Genomic DNA, 18,561 nt, shown 5'->3' on the forward strand with positions numbered 1-18,561 from the left:
GGATGCCTGGAAATGATATGTAATAGAAGCAGTCGGAATCTGGTAATAATTGATCATTGAGTTGGAATAGATTGCACTTCCGTTTTGGAAGTGGTCCCAGCATTAGAGATGGAGGTACAAGGGAAAGGAGGTACTTGCAAGGTTAATTTTTTTAAAGCCGTTTTTTGTAAGACAGTAGTCATTTGCAGAGATTTGAAATCTAGGTCAGTGCTAGTGTGTGTGTGTGCATGTGTGCTTGCTCACTGAAAATAGTATTTGCAATCTTGTTCCCATCGCTTAAAACAGTTAGATTCATCTTTGAATCTTTAGCCCAATGCAGGAATAAGTAAATTAAATAAATGCCTCAATCAGTAATTGTTTGAATAAAAGGCTTATAAGTAATACCAGCGTAATGTTTATCAAGGATAGACCAAGCATTAATTTGAAAGAAAGAAGAATACTGACTAAATAAAAGAGAGAGATGGGATTTATTATCTCTGTTTTACATAGAAAGGACTGTAAGAATGCAAAGTTAAATGCTTGTTTCTAGCAGAGCCACTGGTGGTAGATGGACAGTGTGTGGGGTTACTGTATAGCAGCAGTCCCCAGCCGTTTTAGTTCCAGGGGTGGTTTTGTGGGAAACAATTTTCCCTTGGATAGGGGGTGATGGAATTGGTTTCAGGATGATTCTTTTATTGTGCACTTTATTTCTATTATTATTACATCAGTTCCACCTCAGACTGTCAGGCATTAGATGCTGTCAGCTGGGGACTCTTGCTATACAGGACTTTTAAAGATATATCAAATGAACTTTCTCTCTTCCCAATAAAACCTATTTCAAGTAAAGTGTGGTTAATATGAGCACTGTATAGAGTTTTCAAAGAAGGGGGAAAAGGCAGCCTCAGCTTTAGGTATGAAAAACATGGGTGACTCCTAAGGTTTAGGGAGCAAGGTCACCAACTAGTCCCTTGACCTTTTCTCTGTGGATATCAGGAACTCCCTGACAGCTGGAGCAATCTGCAGCCACATCAATGATGTCGAGCATATTTATCATGTCCTTATGCTCTATAAAACATCCATGTTCATTATTTCATGTATATATGTACCATATTGTACAGAAAAGACTAAACGGGGAGGGAGGCAGCAGAGGGTAGAGACATCTTAATCTAGAACAAGATTTTGGATGAGGGAAGGCAGGCACAGTCAGAGTGATAAAAACCGACGTCTCTCTATTTGAGTGCTGTACTCTTGTACAGGCAGATCTGGGTATACTTGCATTTCTTTCCAAAGGCTTTAGGTGACACTTTTGACCCTCTTATTTCAACTTGTCCAGTCCAGTCAAGGGAGGTGAAATTTTCTTTTCATACCTGGATTAAGGAACAGTACACCACTGATTTATTTCTTTGTGCAATTGGGAAATGAGAATTTATTAGCAATTAAACATAGAAGTCATTAGAAAAGTATAAATTATACCATGAAGACAGAGGACACAAGGTAAGTAGAACAGAGAAATAGAAAAGGCTACCAAGATAGATGAGAAAGTTAGGTACCCTGGAAAGAGAAAGCCTAGCTCCCAAAGGAAAACCCAGGAAATGACTTGAAAGGAAAAGTAATAAAAAAAAATATTGTCTAAAACTTTACAACTGGAGACTTAACCTCATCACAATTTGAAAAGCAAATAGAACAAGATTTTATTGTGTCTACTCTTACTCTGAAAAATTAAATGCATTGATGATACCTAGGGTTTGAGTGCAAAAAGTAGGCATTCAGATACATTAAGTAAGAGTTTTGTAAAAAAATGGTCCTGTGTATTTATAGGGTGGTATGGCAGTGGTGAACAAAAATTTTTATATTTAGTCCCTTTGATCAGATCCACTTCCAGGAAACTGTACTATAAAAGTACTTGTATAAATATGTAGATACATATAAAATTGTGTTCATTGCAGCATTATTTATGTGCATCTCAAAACTCTTTATCAGTAGGAATCAAATTATGAAACATACAATATAATTCTACTAAATTATAGCAAATAAAGCAGTATCTAAATATTTTAATAGGTAAATATTCTTAATATATTATTGAGTGAAAAATAAAGTCATCATCCAGAACATGATGCCATCTCTTTCGTTCATATTCTTCAGATATGCGTGCATATGTGTAAATGCCCACAATCTATATGTACATTTGAAAACATAAAATAATGAAATCTCAAATACAGAGGCAAAACATGTGAACATAAGATATTGTTAACATGCTAGTTGAGATTTTATCAAATCTGAAAAGCTATCCTTAATGTTCATTACCACTGAGAATTATGACATTAAGCTTTGCTATTGCTGTAAAACAATTTAGTATACAAATCTATTGAGTTTATAGAATTGGAATTACTCAAGTACAGTATAAAGAGTTTAACTTCAAATGAATTTAAAACCATATGCCAAGTTTTAAATTTTATTTTAGTTTTAGCGTTTTGACATGTAGATATTTAGGAATAGAAGCATGTCTAAGATATATATAATATATATATTTAACCTTTTTTTTTCTGGCAGAGTGTAGAAATAAGCCATTCAGTTAAAAGAGGAAATGCTTCAAAACCAAAGAATTACTGTTTTAAAGTTGTTCTCTAATTTCCATATTCTTGTTCCATAATATTATTGTAATATTATCCATTTTAAAAAAATCTGACTTGTAGGGCTTCTTAAACTTATATATTTGATAATTGTGTGTGTAACAGAAATTGCAGATGTTGGCTTGTGTTTCACAGGAGATGCGTAAATTAGAGGAGCGTGTATACAATGCATCAGCAGAAATTAAGTCTCTAGATGAAAAACAAGTGCATTTGGAACAGGAAATAAAAGGGGAAGTGAAACTGTTGAATAATATCACTAATGATCTGAGGCTGAAGGATTGGGAACATTCTCAGACATTGAAAAATATCACTTTATTCCAAGGTAAAGTATCTTCTCATTCCTCCAGAAAATTATATACTAGGATGTAGTGATACATGTAGAAATTTGGTATTGGGAATTCTATAGTTTTCGAACAGTTTTGGAGCATATATTTATTACAAATATCCAGAGGAAGGAGTCTTGGGGTCTTTTCAGATGTGTTAAGGTAACTGTCTTCTGCTGTATCTAAAACTGATAACCAATAGGGACCTACTTTATAGCACAGGGGACTCCGCTCAGTGTTATGTGGCAGATTGCATGGAGGGGAGTTGGGGAGAGAGTGTATACACGTGTGTGTGTGGCTGAGTCCCCTCACTGTTCACCTGAAACCATCACAACACTGTTAATCAGCTATCAGTTCAGTTCAATTCAGTCACTCAGTCATGTCTGACTTTGCAACCCCATGGACTGCAGCACGCCAGCTTCCCTGTCTATCACCAACTCCCTGAGTTTACTCAAACTCATATCCATTGAGTCGTGATGTCATCCAACCATCTCATCCTGTCATCCCCTTCTCCTCCTGCCTTCAATCTTTCCCAGCATCAGAGTCTTTTCCAATGAGTCAGTTCTTCACATCAGGTGGCCAAAGTGTTGGGAGTTTCAGCTTCAGCATCAGTCCTTCCAATGAGTATTCAGGACTGATTTCCTTCAGGATTGACCGATTTGATCTCCTTGCAGTCCAAGAGACTCTTAAAGAGTCTTCTCCGACACCACAGTTCAAAAGTATCAATTTTTCGGTTCTCAGCTTTTTTTATAGTCCAACTCTCACATCCATACATGACTATTGGAAAAACCATAGCTTTGACTAGATGGGCCTTTGTTGGCATACTAATGTCTCTGCTTTTTAAAATGCTGTCTAGGTTGGTCACAGCTTTTCTTCCAACGGGCAAGTGTCTTTTAATTTCATGGCTGAAGTCACTATCTGCAGTGATTTTTGGAGCCCAAGAAAATAAAGTCTGTCACTATTTCCATTGTTTCCCGTCTGTTTGCCATAAAGTGATGGGACTGGGTACCATGATCTTAGTTTTTTGAATATTGAGTTATTAAAGAAATGGTGAAAACTCTTAATCTCAGAGGCTAAGAGTCCACAGTTAGTCTGTGTCCCTTGTTTCTTGTCTCACACTGTATAGTTTTTCCTGAGATGTCTGTCTTGGTTTAGGGCCCTGTCACTGAATCACAGCCTTTGCGTATGCACTCTTTTTTTCAAAATTCATCCTGGAGTACTGTAGATTTGCTTCCCTTCAATTTGCTCAGCAAAATTCAAGCTGCAAATTGAGTCTTTCTGGCCTACTTTCCTGCTCTCTCGTCACTGTGCAGAGATGAATGAACTGTAGCCATGTTCACATTTGTGGGGTTAAAACCCCTTCGTTGGGAAGAAGTACTTGCTGCAGGAATAGGAGGGTGCATGGGTTCCCATTGACATAGAACCAGGACATCGCTTGTGGACACCTAAAAATATGTTTCCTACATTAAGCTATAGTTTACAAGAACTTGCTAGTTGTTGCTACAGCTATTTAATGCCCAGTGGTATGTAATTTATGTGATGATTATATTTTAAAAAAAGCAAAGAGGCAAAAAAATACACAACACAAATAGAAAATATAAATGTTAGTGGTTGTTCTCTTAAGATGATAGAATTATGAATTAGATTTTCCTCATTTTGTCTAGGCTTTTACCCTTCCTATAAAATGTAGAGTTATTATTGTAATGAAAATGCAATAAAACATTAAAGCCTAGTGGTGTATATGAAGGAAAATGGACAATGTGCCATTGAAATGGAAAATGTGCCACGGCTATTTGGAAAATTAAGTTATCAGGGAAGGAAGGTCCTAAAACCCAATTTGGACCTTGCAAAATCAGAAACAGTTCAGGAAAATGAAGAAAAGCAGGGGAAAGTGTTTCAAAAGAAGCAAAGAAAATGGACAGAATATACTTACTCATGAGATTATCTTTATTTATGTAGCCCCTTCTTAGAATATTTCAGGTCTTATATCTTCCCACCTGATCACAATTTGTAAACGAGTGCTGTTTAACCAGTGACGCTAACTATGACTATGTATTGTCCTTGGGTTACGTGGCTGAACCATGGAAGTTAAAAATGCTTCTTTTAAAACATTGCCTTGTAATTATTCTGTGATATATCCAGGTTCATTTCTTCCTCTTGGAATTAAAAAAAAAAAGCATTTGCTAAGTGTTCTGCTTTAAAGGAAGAGATTAATACTTGTCCTATGGCACTCTATAAAGAAGAGGGACATAATGCCATCTGTTTCTTGGACACAGAAAATTCAAGTGGCTTAATCAGTGTTGATCAGGCTCGTGGGGGACACATGGCAATTATTGCCATGCCAAGCAGTCAAAATTTCCCCTGCAACCTCCATCTTATTTTATAACATCTATATCCATCTTGGGATTCTACTTAATATTATACTTGAAAAGTTATTCCTTTACTCATTTTCACTTTACTGTCTTTCCCCACATCTCTCCCACTTATCCAGAATTCTCTTTCTTCTCATTCTACCTATTCTTCAAAGTCCACTCCAGTCCTACCTCCTCAATCAAGCCTTTTCGACCACTGCTCCTTGTGCTGATGTGCATCTCTCTAACAAATACCCAAGGGTATCATTTTCAACAATACGGTTTTTGGTTATCTACTTCGTGTGGGTTTCTGTTTCTTTTGACAGTACCACACATGACTCTACTTGTGCATTTCCCACAGAACATCTAACTTAATATAGTGAAATCTGCCTGGTGGTGAGGTAACAGGGAGATGTTCCCAGAAACTTAATCATCAACCTTCTGGTTCCAATGAATCCGGCGTCTCCGTGCTAGTGGTCTGCACATAGTCAGCACCCTCCACCTCCATGAGCAGCTTGGTGTCTGCAGATCAACTCAGACATGTGTCAGATCCTTACATGTATTGTTGGGGGGGAACTAGGACTCTGAACTTGAAGCTACCTTGCTGGACTACTGCTTTCTGTCTGCACCCCCTCACTTGTCTCATTGTTAGCTGCTTGTGCCTGCTGACTGGGGCTCAAGGAAGGCCTAGGAAACTAAAGACTTTTCTCTACAAACAAGAAACAGGGGACCTGGAAAGCGTTGGGCTGGATAAGTCCCAAAGATCCTGCTTGATTTAAATCCCCCTTTTCTTTGATGCTCCTCAGTCCTGAGGGGAGCATGGGTAAGACAAAAGGGGTATAAAATATTGGGTAGAGAGGTTAATCATAAATTCGGCAGGGGAACTCAGTTTTAGGGGCGCTGGGTTTCATTCCCAGTAGGTACACAATACTAATGTGGACTTGTCCTGTCATTGACTCAGTGTCTCTCTCTGCCGCCAGGATCTGAGAACGCAGAGCAGTGCTCAGCACACATAAGTATTTAATCCGTAATCAGGCTGTCTGGTTTAGGGCTATCTTTTTGTACTACTCAATGGCTGGCTACACTGCTTCCATCCAGGATGGTCAGTCTCGTTCATTCTGTGTAACTGTGCAACAAACAAAAGGCTTTGGATTTACCTATGTAACTGTCTTGACAGGTGACAAATTTATTTTATCTTTGCTTTAAAACTAAGATCAGTAATTGTCATTTATTTTTTTAAAGGTCCTCCTGGACCTCCAGGAGAAAAAGGAGATAGAGGCCCTGCTGGAGACATTGGTCTACCAGGCATCCCAGGTCCAATAGGTATGGTAATAGTAACTACTTCATTATGTACCACAGAGCTGAGTAGTATACAGCCATGTATGAGGAGGAGGGTTGAGATATTTGATTGGTTCTCTGTGAGGTGTGTGTGCGTGTGTGTGTGTGCATGTGTGTGTGAGTGTGTGTGTGTGTATTGAGGGCATATTAAGTGTTCGGGTAGCTTCATCACCTCTATGTTCAGAATGGTAAGCACTGATTCTTCATTTTTGAAGAACATTAACAACATGAGGTTGTTTGTTAATTCTAGGGAGGGCTGTCTATATCACTGACTGCACACAGTATTTGGCAGAACTAGTTTGAAGTCACAGGTGAAGGAAAATATGAAAACTATCTTCACGTTGAGTATATTTACAAGTCATCTGGTTTTCAAGATACCAAAAAAAAATGAGTCAAAGGTGAATTGGATCATATTCCTTATATGGTCCTTAACTGAACATACCTGCTTAAACCTCTGCAGTTTCAATATAAATATTGACTAGAATACGGATGAGTTTTACCTTTGCTGTCAGTTACTCTCTGTATCTTACTTGGAGCAAAATGTTTCAAATTACTTTCTTCAGTCTATTTTGTAAACTTGAAAGCAATATTTTGAAAGAAGATAATAGAATACAGGAAAAGAGAAAGATCATGAACTTTCTTTGCTCTCAAAAAAATAAAGAAGATAATAACAAGAACATGATCACCCTGTTATTCTTGGCTCAAAATCAAATACCTGTATGACTTTTGAAGGTGGGGAGTACATTGCACAGTCTAATTACAACTAGAATGGTTTGTTCTGCCCTCTCCCAAAATACCTAAATACTAAGGATTTCATCTTATTTTTCTGTCTTTTGATTATATAAAATGTCCTTCTTTCTGATCAATGTATCGACCAGCCCAGCTTACATCAGAAAAACAGTTTTTAAAAATGAAAAGCATGAATTTGACACAAGCCTGCCCTTTATATCATAGAGCTTAAAAAGCTAGTATATAACGTTTACAGTTTTTAAAAAATTTTTTAAATTCCTTTAAAGAAAAAAAAATATATGTATAAGGTGAATTGTTGCTGTGCATTTGAATGTAATACCAGTTAAGAGCCTTTATTCAGAAAAGTCTTTCCACTTGACTAGCACCTGGCAGATCTTAGCAATGGTGTGTTAATGTCATGAGCAGGGAAGTAACCAGTGTTATGTTATCTGCCAGAGTGGCTATTGTCAAAGGTCTGTCAGCTCCTCTGTTACAAATTGCAATTGTCAAAGCTTTATAACTCAACCATAAAAGTTCAGTCTGGGCTACAACTTGCTGTCCAAAGCTTCATCTTGGGAACATCTTTTGCAGCTGTTTCAGAACTATGGATGTATGAAATAGAAAGAGGGATTTAAAAGTTTCAGCTTTTGTTAATACAATAAACAGATAACATTGCAAAGCTGCTTTAATTCTTTAAGTGAGGCTTTAGTCTGTGGCTATTGGTACTGCTCGTGTATGGTACAAACAAGCATTATCTGGCCCCTCTAAAGAGAAGCAGATTTCACTGTGGGAGTGATAAACTGACTCTCTTAGATTATTAGGTTGCCATTTGATTTGGTGCACTGCAGCAAAAGTATTCAAGTTATAAGGCATCTCTCCTACCTAATTGCTGCATTCTGTTTTGTTCTTTGCCACATTGCCTATTTGTCTCATGTGTAGAACTAGAATCAGGAGCTTAAAAGTATATAATGGACTGTCTTGATAATTCTACTTTCTGATTTAAGCAGGTTTATTAAAACCCCACATATACATGCAGTTAAGCCCAGTAAACTCAGCTTGACACTCAACCACGATATGAAAGTCTGAGAAAAATAAGTGTTTATCCTAATGTTCAGTTGCTAAGTTGTGTCCAACTCTTTGCAACCCCATGGACTGCAGCCCTCCAGGCACATCTATCTGTGGCATTTCCCAGGCAAGGATATTGGAGTCCATTGTTTATCTTAGTAGTTTTAAATAATCAATATAGTAAATATATTATAATTGTTACTTATACTGGGGTGGATATTATGTGGATAAACTGTGCTTTATCTTAAATGATATAATAAAAAATAATTTCAGTGTGCTATTTCCTTGGCAGTATGTCAGGGAGAATGACCTATGACTTTTTACTTTAAAATTTATTAAAAAAATTTTTTTACTGAATACTTTCCCTGTGCCTGGGAGACACATGTACACACACAGTTACATTATTGTTTGGGATTAAAATGGAGTAGGTATAAACAAGAGCATGCAAGACAGAGTAATATATTCCTTCACTAGTACCTAGTTTTTTTTTAATAAGTATTCTTTCATATTTCCCATTGCTTGAGTTGTGATTTTTCTGGGACAAATGTTAAAAATCCAATGTTTAGCTTACATTTCAAAGTTATCACTTCAGCCACAGCAAAATCCTGCCATTTGAAGATTCCTGATTAGACTACATAAACCTTCTAATTAAAGCTTTAAGATTTGTTTCCTCGTGTGTTTTTATTTCTATTAACAATATGTTACCTATTGAATATCTGCTGTGTATGCACTAATGTTTTTCCACTTACTGTTGATTTCATCTATCAATTTCTGCACATGAAATTTTAGGAAAGACATTATTCCTCCATTTGGAGATTCACCTCTTTCATATCCATTAGTGAAATTAGATTGCTTCATTATTTTCTCAAATTGTTATGAAAAATGAACTATTACTAGTGTGTTTTTTTCCCCCCTTCATTTACCATGTAGGTCCTCCAGGTCTTAAAGGTGATCGGGGGCTCTTTGGTTTTCCTGGAAGTCGAGGATTCCCAGGACCAGTGGGGAAGACCGGGAAGCCAGGTATTCTGATAATGCAATTCTCTCTATAGAACATGAAAATAAACACCAGATCGTTGATATTCCTTTCAACTTCTTAGATCACAAAAACAATGGTTATCATGGTATGGACAGTAGCAGTTACATGAAGTTTATTTTGTGATCTGAAACATTTTGAAATTGATTTCTGACCATGTGAGCAAGGCTTCTATTTACTAAAGGAAAACAGTTTAATATAAAACCACAAAGAGGATCTATCAACTTCACACCACTGTAAATCACCATCTATCATAGAATAAAGAGTGGAAGACTGGCAAAGAAAACAAAAAAGCAAAATACTAGCCAAATAACCAATATTAATAAACAATATTAACCCCCCTTTAACCAAAACCTTCAAATCCTCTTAAGTTATAATTAGCAAAACACAGGTAGACCTGAAATCCTATCCTTTGTAAGATAATTTGCCTCCTACTGTATCAGTTCAGTTCAGTCGCTCAGTCATGTCCGACTCTTGCGACCCCATGAACCACAGCACGCCAGGCCTCCCTGTCCATCACCAGCTCCCGGAGTTTACCCAAACCCATGTCCTTTGAGTTGGTGATGCCATCCAACCATCTCATCCTCTCTCGTCCTGTTCTCCTCCTGCCCTCAATCTTTCCCAGCATCAGGGTCTTTTCCAATGAGTCAGCTCTTCTCATCAGGTGGCCAAAGTACTGGAGTTTCAGCTTCGACATCAGTCCTTCCAATGAACACCCAGGCCTGATCTCCTTTCGGATGGACTGGTTGGATCTCCTTGCAGTCCCGGGGACTCTCAAGAGTCTTCTCCAACAACACAGTTCAAGGGCATCAATTCTTCTGCACTCAGCTTTCCTTATAGTCCAGCTCTCACATCCATACATGACCACTGGAAAAACCATAGCCTTGACTAGACAGAACTTTGTTGACAAAGTAATATCTCTGCTTTTTAATATGCTGTCTAGGTTGGTCATAACTTTTCTTCCAAGGAGTAAGCGTCTTTTAATTTAATGGCTGCAGTCACCATCTGCAGTGATTTTGGAGCCCAGAAAAATAAAAGTCAGCCACTGTTTCCACTGTTTCCCCATCTATTTCCCATGAAGTGATGGGACCAGATGCCATGATCTTAGTTTTCTGAATGTTGAGCTTTAAGCCAACTTTTTGACTCTCCTCCTTCACTTTCATCAAGAGGCTCTTTAGTTCTTCTTCACTTTCTGCCATAAGGGTGGTGTCATCTGCATATCTGAGGTTATTGATATTTCTCCTGGCAATCTTGATTCCAGCTTGTGCTTCCTCCAGCCCAGCATTTCTCATGGTGTACTCTGAATATAAGTTATATAAGCATGGTGACAATATACAGCCTTGATGTACTCCTTTTCCTATTTGGAACCAGTCTGTTGTTCCATGTCCAGTTCTAACGGTTGCTTCCTGACCTGCATACAGCTTTCTCAAGAGGCAGGTCAGGTGGTCTGGTATTCCCATCTCTTTCAGAGTATTCCACAGTTTGTTGTGATTCACACAGTCAAAGGCTTTGGCATAATCAGTAAAGCAGAGATAAATGCTTTTCTGGAACTCTCTTGCTTTTTCGATGATCTAGCGGATGTTACTTTATTAGTACCTAATAATGGACATGCTCGGGCCTGTTACAATTTGCATACACTATGATATTATTTCTACTCCTTATGCCAGTAGCCTAAGTTTGAATTGTGAACTTTGCACAGAAATTTTAGAAGGGAACAGGGGCAGAAAAATGTAGAAGCAATTAGCTATATTGCCAAGTGGTAAGTAATAAACATTTGTACAGTCGGACAGAAGTAATGGGAGCTGGAAGCTGTGGAAGTAGGAAGTAGAGTGATTAATTCCATACAGCAGGACAAGGTGTTAATGAAAGTTCTATGGGAGCTGGCCTAAAGATGCTTAGAATTCCATTTTTGTCTGTGGTTTTCAGGCTTCAGCAGGCATTAGAATCACCTGTACGGCCCTGTTAAAAGAACTTACTGGGTTCCTGGGCTCCAACTCCAGAGTTTCTAATACAGTAGGTTAAGAATTGGATTCCCCCAAGAATGTTTACTCTACACAAATTTCCAGGTAATAGTGATGGCACTGATCCAGGGATCACAGTTTGAGAACCCCATTTCCAGTAAAGAAATGTGGAGAAACAGTAACTCTGTACAGAGGTAATAAATCCCTGACCAAAGATATTCTCAGGATATCCCTTGCTTATTAAAAGATTCAAATTTGCTAGAAATGTGAGCAGCAGTGCCTGGTACTAGTTAAGTTATACTTCAGATTAAAACACTAAATGAGTCCTTCCATACAAGAGTCCAAAGAGTAATAAAATTAGAAATAAAATCTGCTAATTGTCATCTTCTAAATAATGACAGCCTGGACTATCTGAGTGATGTCAAAGCATTATCAGATTTCCAAGCAAACAGTTTTTAAAAAAAGCAACCCTATTTATTTTCTCCTATTTTCTCTCCTGCTCTCCTTTTCTTCCCCACCCTGCCCTCTTTCTTCCACACGTATTAAGTCCCCTCCTCCCATATATATAAACATATACACACACAAGGGACAATGCTTGGTACAAGGGAGTGAGAAGTAATTAAGATACAGTCCTTAACTGATAAAATATACACATATAAGCAGAAAAAGGGAAGACTTTCTTCTTGATCCATCCCAGGTTTATAGAGCATTTATCATCCCAACAGGTTTACTGAAGAGAGCTTGGAAGATTTAATTGATGTGTAACCTTACATATATTTAAAATCCCTAAAGGAGTCTTAATAGAACCTGTTTAAATGAACTAGATTTTCCAGCAATGTAAATAATTTACTTCTCTTGGAATCCATTCAAAGTCTGATTCTAAGAATGAGTTATGGTCTTTCTTAGGAGTGTCTAAAGCTATAGACCATAGCAAATTCATTTATTTATTTGACAAACAATTATGAAACACTTTCTCTGTGCCATTCATGGAGATATTTATAGATAGTCAAATATATGGGTTTGGAACTCAGAGGAGAAGCCAGAGGTAAAAAGACAAAGTTGTAGTCAAGCTCATATAAATGTTCACTGAGGTCAGTGAATTTTAATAATTGTTGATTTTAATAGTATTTCATGGGTAGGCAGTGAGAAGAGAAGGGGCCCAGGATAAAGGCTGAAGTGGTTCCAGAAGTACAGACAGAGCAGAAAGAACAAAGGAGCCCGAGTGAGGAGGAGAGCCCAGACAAGGTGATGTGGAAAAGGCAGACAGTTGCACAAGTCGGTCAAGTAAGATGCGGCCCACAGAAAGCTCTTTGCACTTGCTGCTATGAGGAGGTTGCCTTTATTAGAGCAGTTTTGGTGGGGTTGGGTGGAAGCCAGACAAGGGAAGGCCCAGAGGTAGCTGGTGGTGGGGACCGTAGACGGGGGTAGAGAGGTCTGGCTCTGCCGAGGGGGAGGAGCAGCTCCGTTCTTTCATTTGATTTTGTGTTTTCTTTGGAAGTTAATTTGAATACTATTTAAAGGCTGATGGCCAGATGAAATACAGGAGTTGCTGAAGATACAGAGGAAGCAAAGGTGAAAAAGACTGTGACACGTTAGGAAGAAGGTTGAAGGTGAAGAATCCAGGAGACAGGAAGAAGCACTAGGCTGAGGAGGGAGGGTGTCACATCTGAATGGATGTGGAAAGACTCTGGCTGAGCTGAGCGTGCCTGCGTGTGAAAACGGGAACCCAGCACCCGGCTCACGGCAGGGGTCTGAAAATGCCTGACGTCATAATGATGTCGGTGAAAATAGCTCCTCTGATCTTAGAATTTAGAGTGGCAGTATGTTACATACCATCTACGTCTTATTTTTCAGTGACTGTCAGAAATATTAGTTCTTTATTTTTGATGGAAGAGTGACATGTCTGACAGGAGGTGGTTAACTCCAGATTTTGACAAAGTTGTTGGGCTCATTTTTAGTCTAAGGCATCTCTTCATAAAGGAGGAAGGAACCCCTGTTCTCTAGAAAGGGTGTTTTTCATGTGTTCAGGAGTGAAAAAAGATTTCCAAATGCTGTTTGTGAGGAAATCTCTGGATCATGCTAAAATGACATAAAACATTTGTTTTTATTTATAAGAAGAAAAGTGGGTCATTGGCTCAGATCTTTGGTTTAATCTGTTCTGTTGTTTAAATACTGAAGACAAATTGCAGTATGAAAAGACTTTCAAGAATAATTTTACAACTATTTTCTAATTGTGAAAATAGTGCTAGAATGATAAAATTGTTTATTATCTTCTCTGAAAAGAATTAGAACTGACCAATTACACCATTTTAAACCCCTATCCCCAACTTTTGTTTAATATCTTAGATTTTTCCTCTTGAGGAAATCTAAAACTTTGTTATTATATCTCATAAAAGCCTACCATCAAAAAAAAATAGAAATGGCTTTTGGTACTTTGTGCAAGATTAGTGATTCTTGTCAATTTAATATTACCTGAAATGACTGAATCATAAGTAAAAAGTGAATTTAATGATGTACATTGCAACCATAGATATAAAACAATTAGATATAGATAAAACCATAGATATAAAACAATTCTTTATCATACTCTGATAAAGAATGGTTGGTATTTCATGAAATCTTCACAATAAAATTTTAATTTGAAATTTTAATTTTTAATAAAATCACACATTATTTTGTATTTTTTAAAATGTAGTAAATTGGGGATCAAAAAAAAAATCTTCTCTAAAAGTCAAATAAGGACAAGTGTTCAAAAACAAAGCCTAGATGAAGCAAAGTAAACTAGAGGAGAAAACAGACAAAAAAATAAAATCCAAAATAAAGAGTAAAACAAAAATTAAGTTTAAAATAATTGTACCATAAAAAAGTGAACTGAAATGAAAATATCCTCTCTGATTCACTGAGAATAAGATCATGGAGACCATTCTAGCTAAGTGATGTTGTACAACAAATAATGAGAGCTACCATCTCTCATACGCATCTCTTATGGGCAAGGCCTTTTATAAACATGGTTGCTAATTTTCAAGGCAACTCTGCAATAGAAAGTATTGTTTTTTTTTCATTTTAAAGAAGAATAAACTTTAGCTCAGAAAGGTTTAAAGACCTGTTCTGAGCCACATACCTAATAAGTGGCCAAGCAAAATAATTCAACACAAGTGATTTTAAAATGATTGTTATTATCCCAAAGCTCATGAGTTTTTGAACTCTGCTTTCTGAGTTCTTGGATGAAAAGAGAGCAGTCCTTGGTGTTATTGGAGGAAATCAAGAATGTTAATAAAGATTTTGACTTAGAGATAGAAGGCACTGTGATCAGTCATGCATTTTATACCAGGAAGGTTATTATTTGCAAGACAGTCAACTGAGGACCCTTGGAAGGAGAATCAATAAGCAAGAGCAGCACCCCTCTCATGAGACGGGATTGTCCCTCGTGAAGTCTCTTGTTGGTGCTAAGAACTGATCCTCTGGATCTACCTTTCCGAATGGAACCATGGGTGGAATAGCAATCCATTAGCAAAGAGCAGGGTCTTAGCAATGTTTCCATAAGTATCTGAAGCCCTAAACCTTACTAGAATACCTTTTGTACCACACCTTTAACTATGTGAAAGAAACTTCTCGAAGCCAAAATGTCTCGAAGCCTAGAGGTTTAGACACCCCCTCAAACCTTCCCAGCTTTCCCCAGGACTGAGGTAATCAGGATCTCAGCTCTCCCAGAAGTTCATTCACAGCTCAGTCTTTGCGAGGTTCCACACAAAAGAAAAAAGAACTAGAAAGTAAGATAGAAAAATTGTAATGGGAATGGAAAATCAAGGTTTGGGAGGAGATGGAGGATACTAGAGTTTCTGGGGAAGGGAGGAAGGCACAGAGAAAAAGGATAGACAAGAGCATGCATAAGCCCCAAACAAACTGCTTACTCCTCAGTTTTGCTTACTTTAGGAAAATGGAACATTTAATGCCCTGGTAAGGAATCTGAGATAATGTATGTAAAGGACCTACCCATAAAATGCCAAGTTCGTAATAGCCTTCTAAAATGATAGCTGTCATCATCATCGTTATCATCATCACCAACATTATTATGTCTGAGCATCTGTAAGTTGTTATACATTGATGTTCTAGATAACCTTGTCACGCTCTGTCTCCTTTTAGGGCAAGCATTTTGAATTGCCTACTAATTTTTTTTCCTTTTTTTTTTTAAAGGAATTAATGGACAAAAAGGCCAGAAGGGAGAAAAAGGGAGTGGGAGCATGCAAAGTAAGTTTATAATTTCTTGTTTTTTTTTCCTGTGCACCTTGGTAATAAACAAGCTTGTGACAGTGGTGGGCTGCTCTTGAGGTAAAGGTCGAGAACTTCAGTGTTGATCCATAGATGCTCTGAAAGTCAGCCACAGTTTTCTACAAGTAAACTGTGCTAATTGGAATAAAGCAAATAGATTAAATTACACAACTCTAAATCTCATTACCCATTTGTATTTAGTTTTTGTGATGAGCGTAATTTTCTAAAAATTTCACACTGAAAATTGCTCAATTTTCAAGCCAATTTCAATCTGCTGAAGGAAAATCAAGCTTATGAATAGAAACAATTACAGCCTCCTTACCTACTAACCGAAATAACCAAAATGTTACATATAGGAATTTGCACAATCTAAGAATGCTGACAGACTAATTCTGTGATAGCTGGGGTTTTTTTGTGTTTTGTTTTGATAAAAACTTGACAAGTGATATTCAATATCCCAGACCTTCGAAACTGCAATAGCATAGATTTCACAACAGGACTCTCTGTGAATGGAATGGTGATCTTATATTCCAGTGTAGAGAATCTGTAAATTGGACCTTGAAAACTAAATATTAGATGACTTATCTTTATAAGTCAACACTTGTATGTCTAGTCTGAACCTACCAGATATAATGAAAAAATTTTGAAAGTGAATGAGGAATTCACATTTGACTTCTCAGAAACCAATGTGTTCCTTCTCTGTGCTCACACTAGGCGCTGCATGTAATGTGTATATGTGTGTGTGTGCCTGTGAGAATAGGTGATACCCACAGAGATGATCATAATCTTTACCCATCAGGAGCCTGATTGAGACAGATTTTGGCAAATCCTGTCATGGAACCATAGAAATCTAGCAGTTCTCCATTGTAATTATTGTTTTAAAAATGCAGTACTAATTTTTCTGTCTTATTAAAAATAATTATTTTAGCCTAATAATGTGTGTGGATGCCACATTTAGGCAACTTAGGGTCACCATTGTGAATGCCAGTCATTTAAGTGTGGTATAACCACATGATGCTTTCTACAGTCATTTCCATAATTGCTTCATTGTTGAACTGTGTGTGCCCTTAAATTGAACAATACTGAGTATTATTTATCCTCAAAGTGCTTTAATGTGAGTCAGTGATTATTAGTGTTGTTGTTATTGTATTGAGGGCTTCTCAGGTGGTCAGTGGTAAAGAATCCGCCTGCCAATGCAGGAGATTCAGGAGACATGGGTTTGATCCCTGAGTCGGGAGGATTCCCCGGAGAAGGAAATGGTAACCCACTCCAGTATTCTTGCCAAGATAATCTCATGGACAGAGGAGCCTGACAGGCTAGGAAAAAGTCTCCTTTGTGTCCATTTATTATTTGATGTGATCACTTTGATCAGCTGTTTACTTTGTATTCCATTTCTTCCCCTTTCCCCCGTCACCCACTTATTTTCACTGAGCTCCTGTGTAATTCTTCTCTATCTGCATGTTTATCTCAAAATTTATCTCTTCCTTTGGTGGTGGTTTAGTCACTAAGTCATGTCTGACTCTTGCGATCCCAAGGACCGTAGCCTGCCAGGCTCCTCTGTTCATGGGAATCTCCATCTTTGGTTCTTTATCTCCTTCTTGTCTTTTCTTAAGACATTCTCTGAGTTTCTTAACCTTGACTTTGGCCAAGCTTGGCAAATAAGGGAAACCTTTATTTTGCAGCCTGTTTAACCAAGCACTCACATTTTCTTTTGTTACCTGAGGCTTTCAAATGCTTTGAACATTTTTTGTTTTCAGATGTGTTCGGAAATGTTTTCAGTTACAGGTATTTTCAAGGCTGTTTTGAAGTTTATGTGCTTGCTTTATTTGAAGAAGTGTTAAGAGGAATTTCCATGTATAAATGTGTGTGCATAGCCTCCAGATTCCTCTCCATGTATTCTCCCATGGAGAGTATATAATTCCATAATGCTTCAAAAACACACAAAGAATCATATCCAGAAATATCTACACAGTGTATTCTGTCTTCTTATTTAAGTTAGCGTACCAATCATCTGCCATGGCAATACTTATGGTACTTTTTTCTCTCTCAGTGGCTACACACTATTCCATTAATATAGTGCTGCCCTAATTAGCATAATGTATCATTCAATTCCCTAATGATGAACACTTGATGATTTTTGTTTCCTTTAGCTTGGCTTTAAGAAACAATGCTACTTTCAGCACTCTCTTACATGATCTTTTGGGAATGTTTTTTAATAGAGAATTTGCTAGAAGTATAATCAATAATTCAAAGGTGACATGCATTTTACAATTTGGTGGATTCTTGCAAATGGCTCCTAAAAGGTTGCACCAATTTATTCTGTATGAAAGTGCCTTATTCCCCACATCTTCAATTAATTCTAATATATGAAAATTGATGTTGAATTAATTTGCTATAATTTTTAAAAATATTTTAAGTGTGAATTAAATATAAAGAAAATAATAAATGACTTCCTGTTTTGTTTGTGGGGTGGGGTTCAGCTTTTTTTAAATTAAGTTTTATTTGAATATAGTTGATTTGGCTTCCCATGTGGCACTAGTGGTAAAGAACCCACCTGCTTTTGTAGGGCACATAAGAGACTCGGGTTCAATCCCTAGATTGGGAAGATCCCCCGGAGTAGGGCATGGCAACCCACTCCAGTATTCTTGCCTGGAGAATCCCATGGACAGAGGAGCCTGGTGGGCTACAGTCTATAGGGTCGCAGAGTTGGACACAACTGAAGCGACTTAGCACACACACACATAGTCAATTTATAGTGTTGTGTTAGTTTTTGCTATGCAGCAGAGTGAATCCACTCTTTTTTAGATTCTATTCCTTTATAGATCATTACAGAGTATTAAGTAGAACTCCTTGTGCTATACAGTAGGTCCTTGTTAGTTATCT

The 18,561-nt window shown here is 37.4% G+C and overlaps 1 protein-coding gene and 1 long non-coding RNA gene across 3 annotated transcripts in view; one reads left to right on the plus strand and one right to left on the minus strand.

Annotated features, from left to right (window-relative positions):
- Nucleotides 1–18,561, plus strand: part of MSR1 (macrophage scavenger receptor 1) — a 76,143-nt gene that overhangs the window by 19,894 nt on the left and 37,688 nt on the right. For both annotated transcript variants that reach the window (XM_043454567.1, XM_043454568.1), the window contains exons 5-8: nucleotides 2,745–2,931; nucleotides 6,526–6,606; nucleotides 9,346–9,435; nucleotides 15,604–15,657. In XM_043454567.1, coding sequence (XP_043310502.1) covers nucleotides 2,745–2,931; nucleotides 6,526–6,606; nucleotides 9,346–9,435; nucleotides 15,604–15,657 — 412 coding nt within the window. The remainder of the gene's footprint in view (nucleotides 1–2,744; nucleotides 2,932–6,525; nucleotides 6,607–9,345; nucleotides 9,436–15,603; nucleotides 15,658–18,561) is intronic.
- LOC122432555 overlaps nucleotides 1,103–18,561 on the minus strand; it is a 55,573-nt gene continuing 38,114 nt past the window's right edge. Inside the window, exons 3-4 of the long non-coding RNA XR_006266873.1 lie at nucleotides 9,339–9,458; nucleotides 1,103–1,346 (exon numbers count right to left, since the gene is read on the minus strand). This is a non-coding gene — a long non-coding RNA (uncharacterized LOC122432555). The remainder of the gene's footprint in view (nucleotides 1,347–9,338; nucleotides 9,459–18,561) is intronic.

The sequence above is a fragment of the Cervus canadensis genome, chromosome 31 (assembly GCF_019320065.1).
Source record: "Cervus canadensis isolate Bull #8, Minnesota chromosome 31, ASM1932006v1, whole genome shotgun sequence".
NCBI lineage: Eukaryota > Metazoa > Chordata > Mammalia > Artiodactyla > Cervidae > Cervus > Cervus canadensis.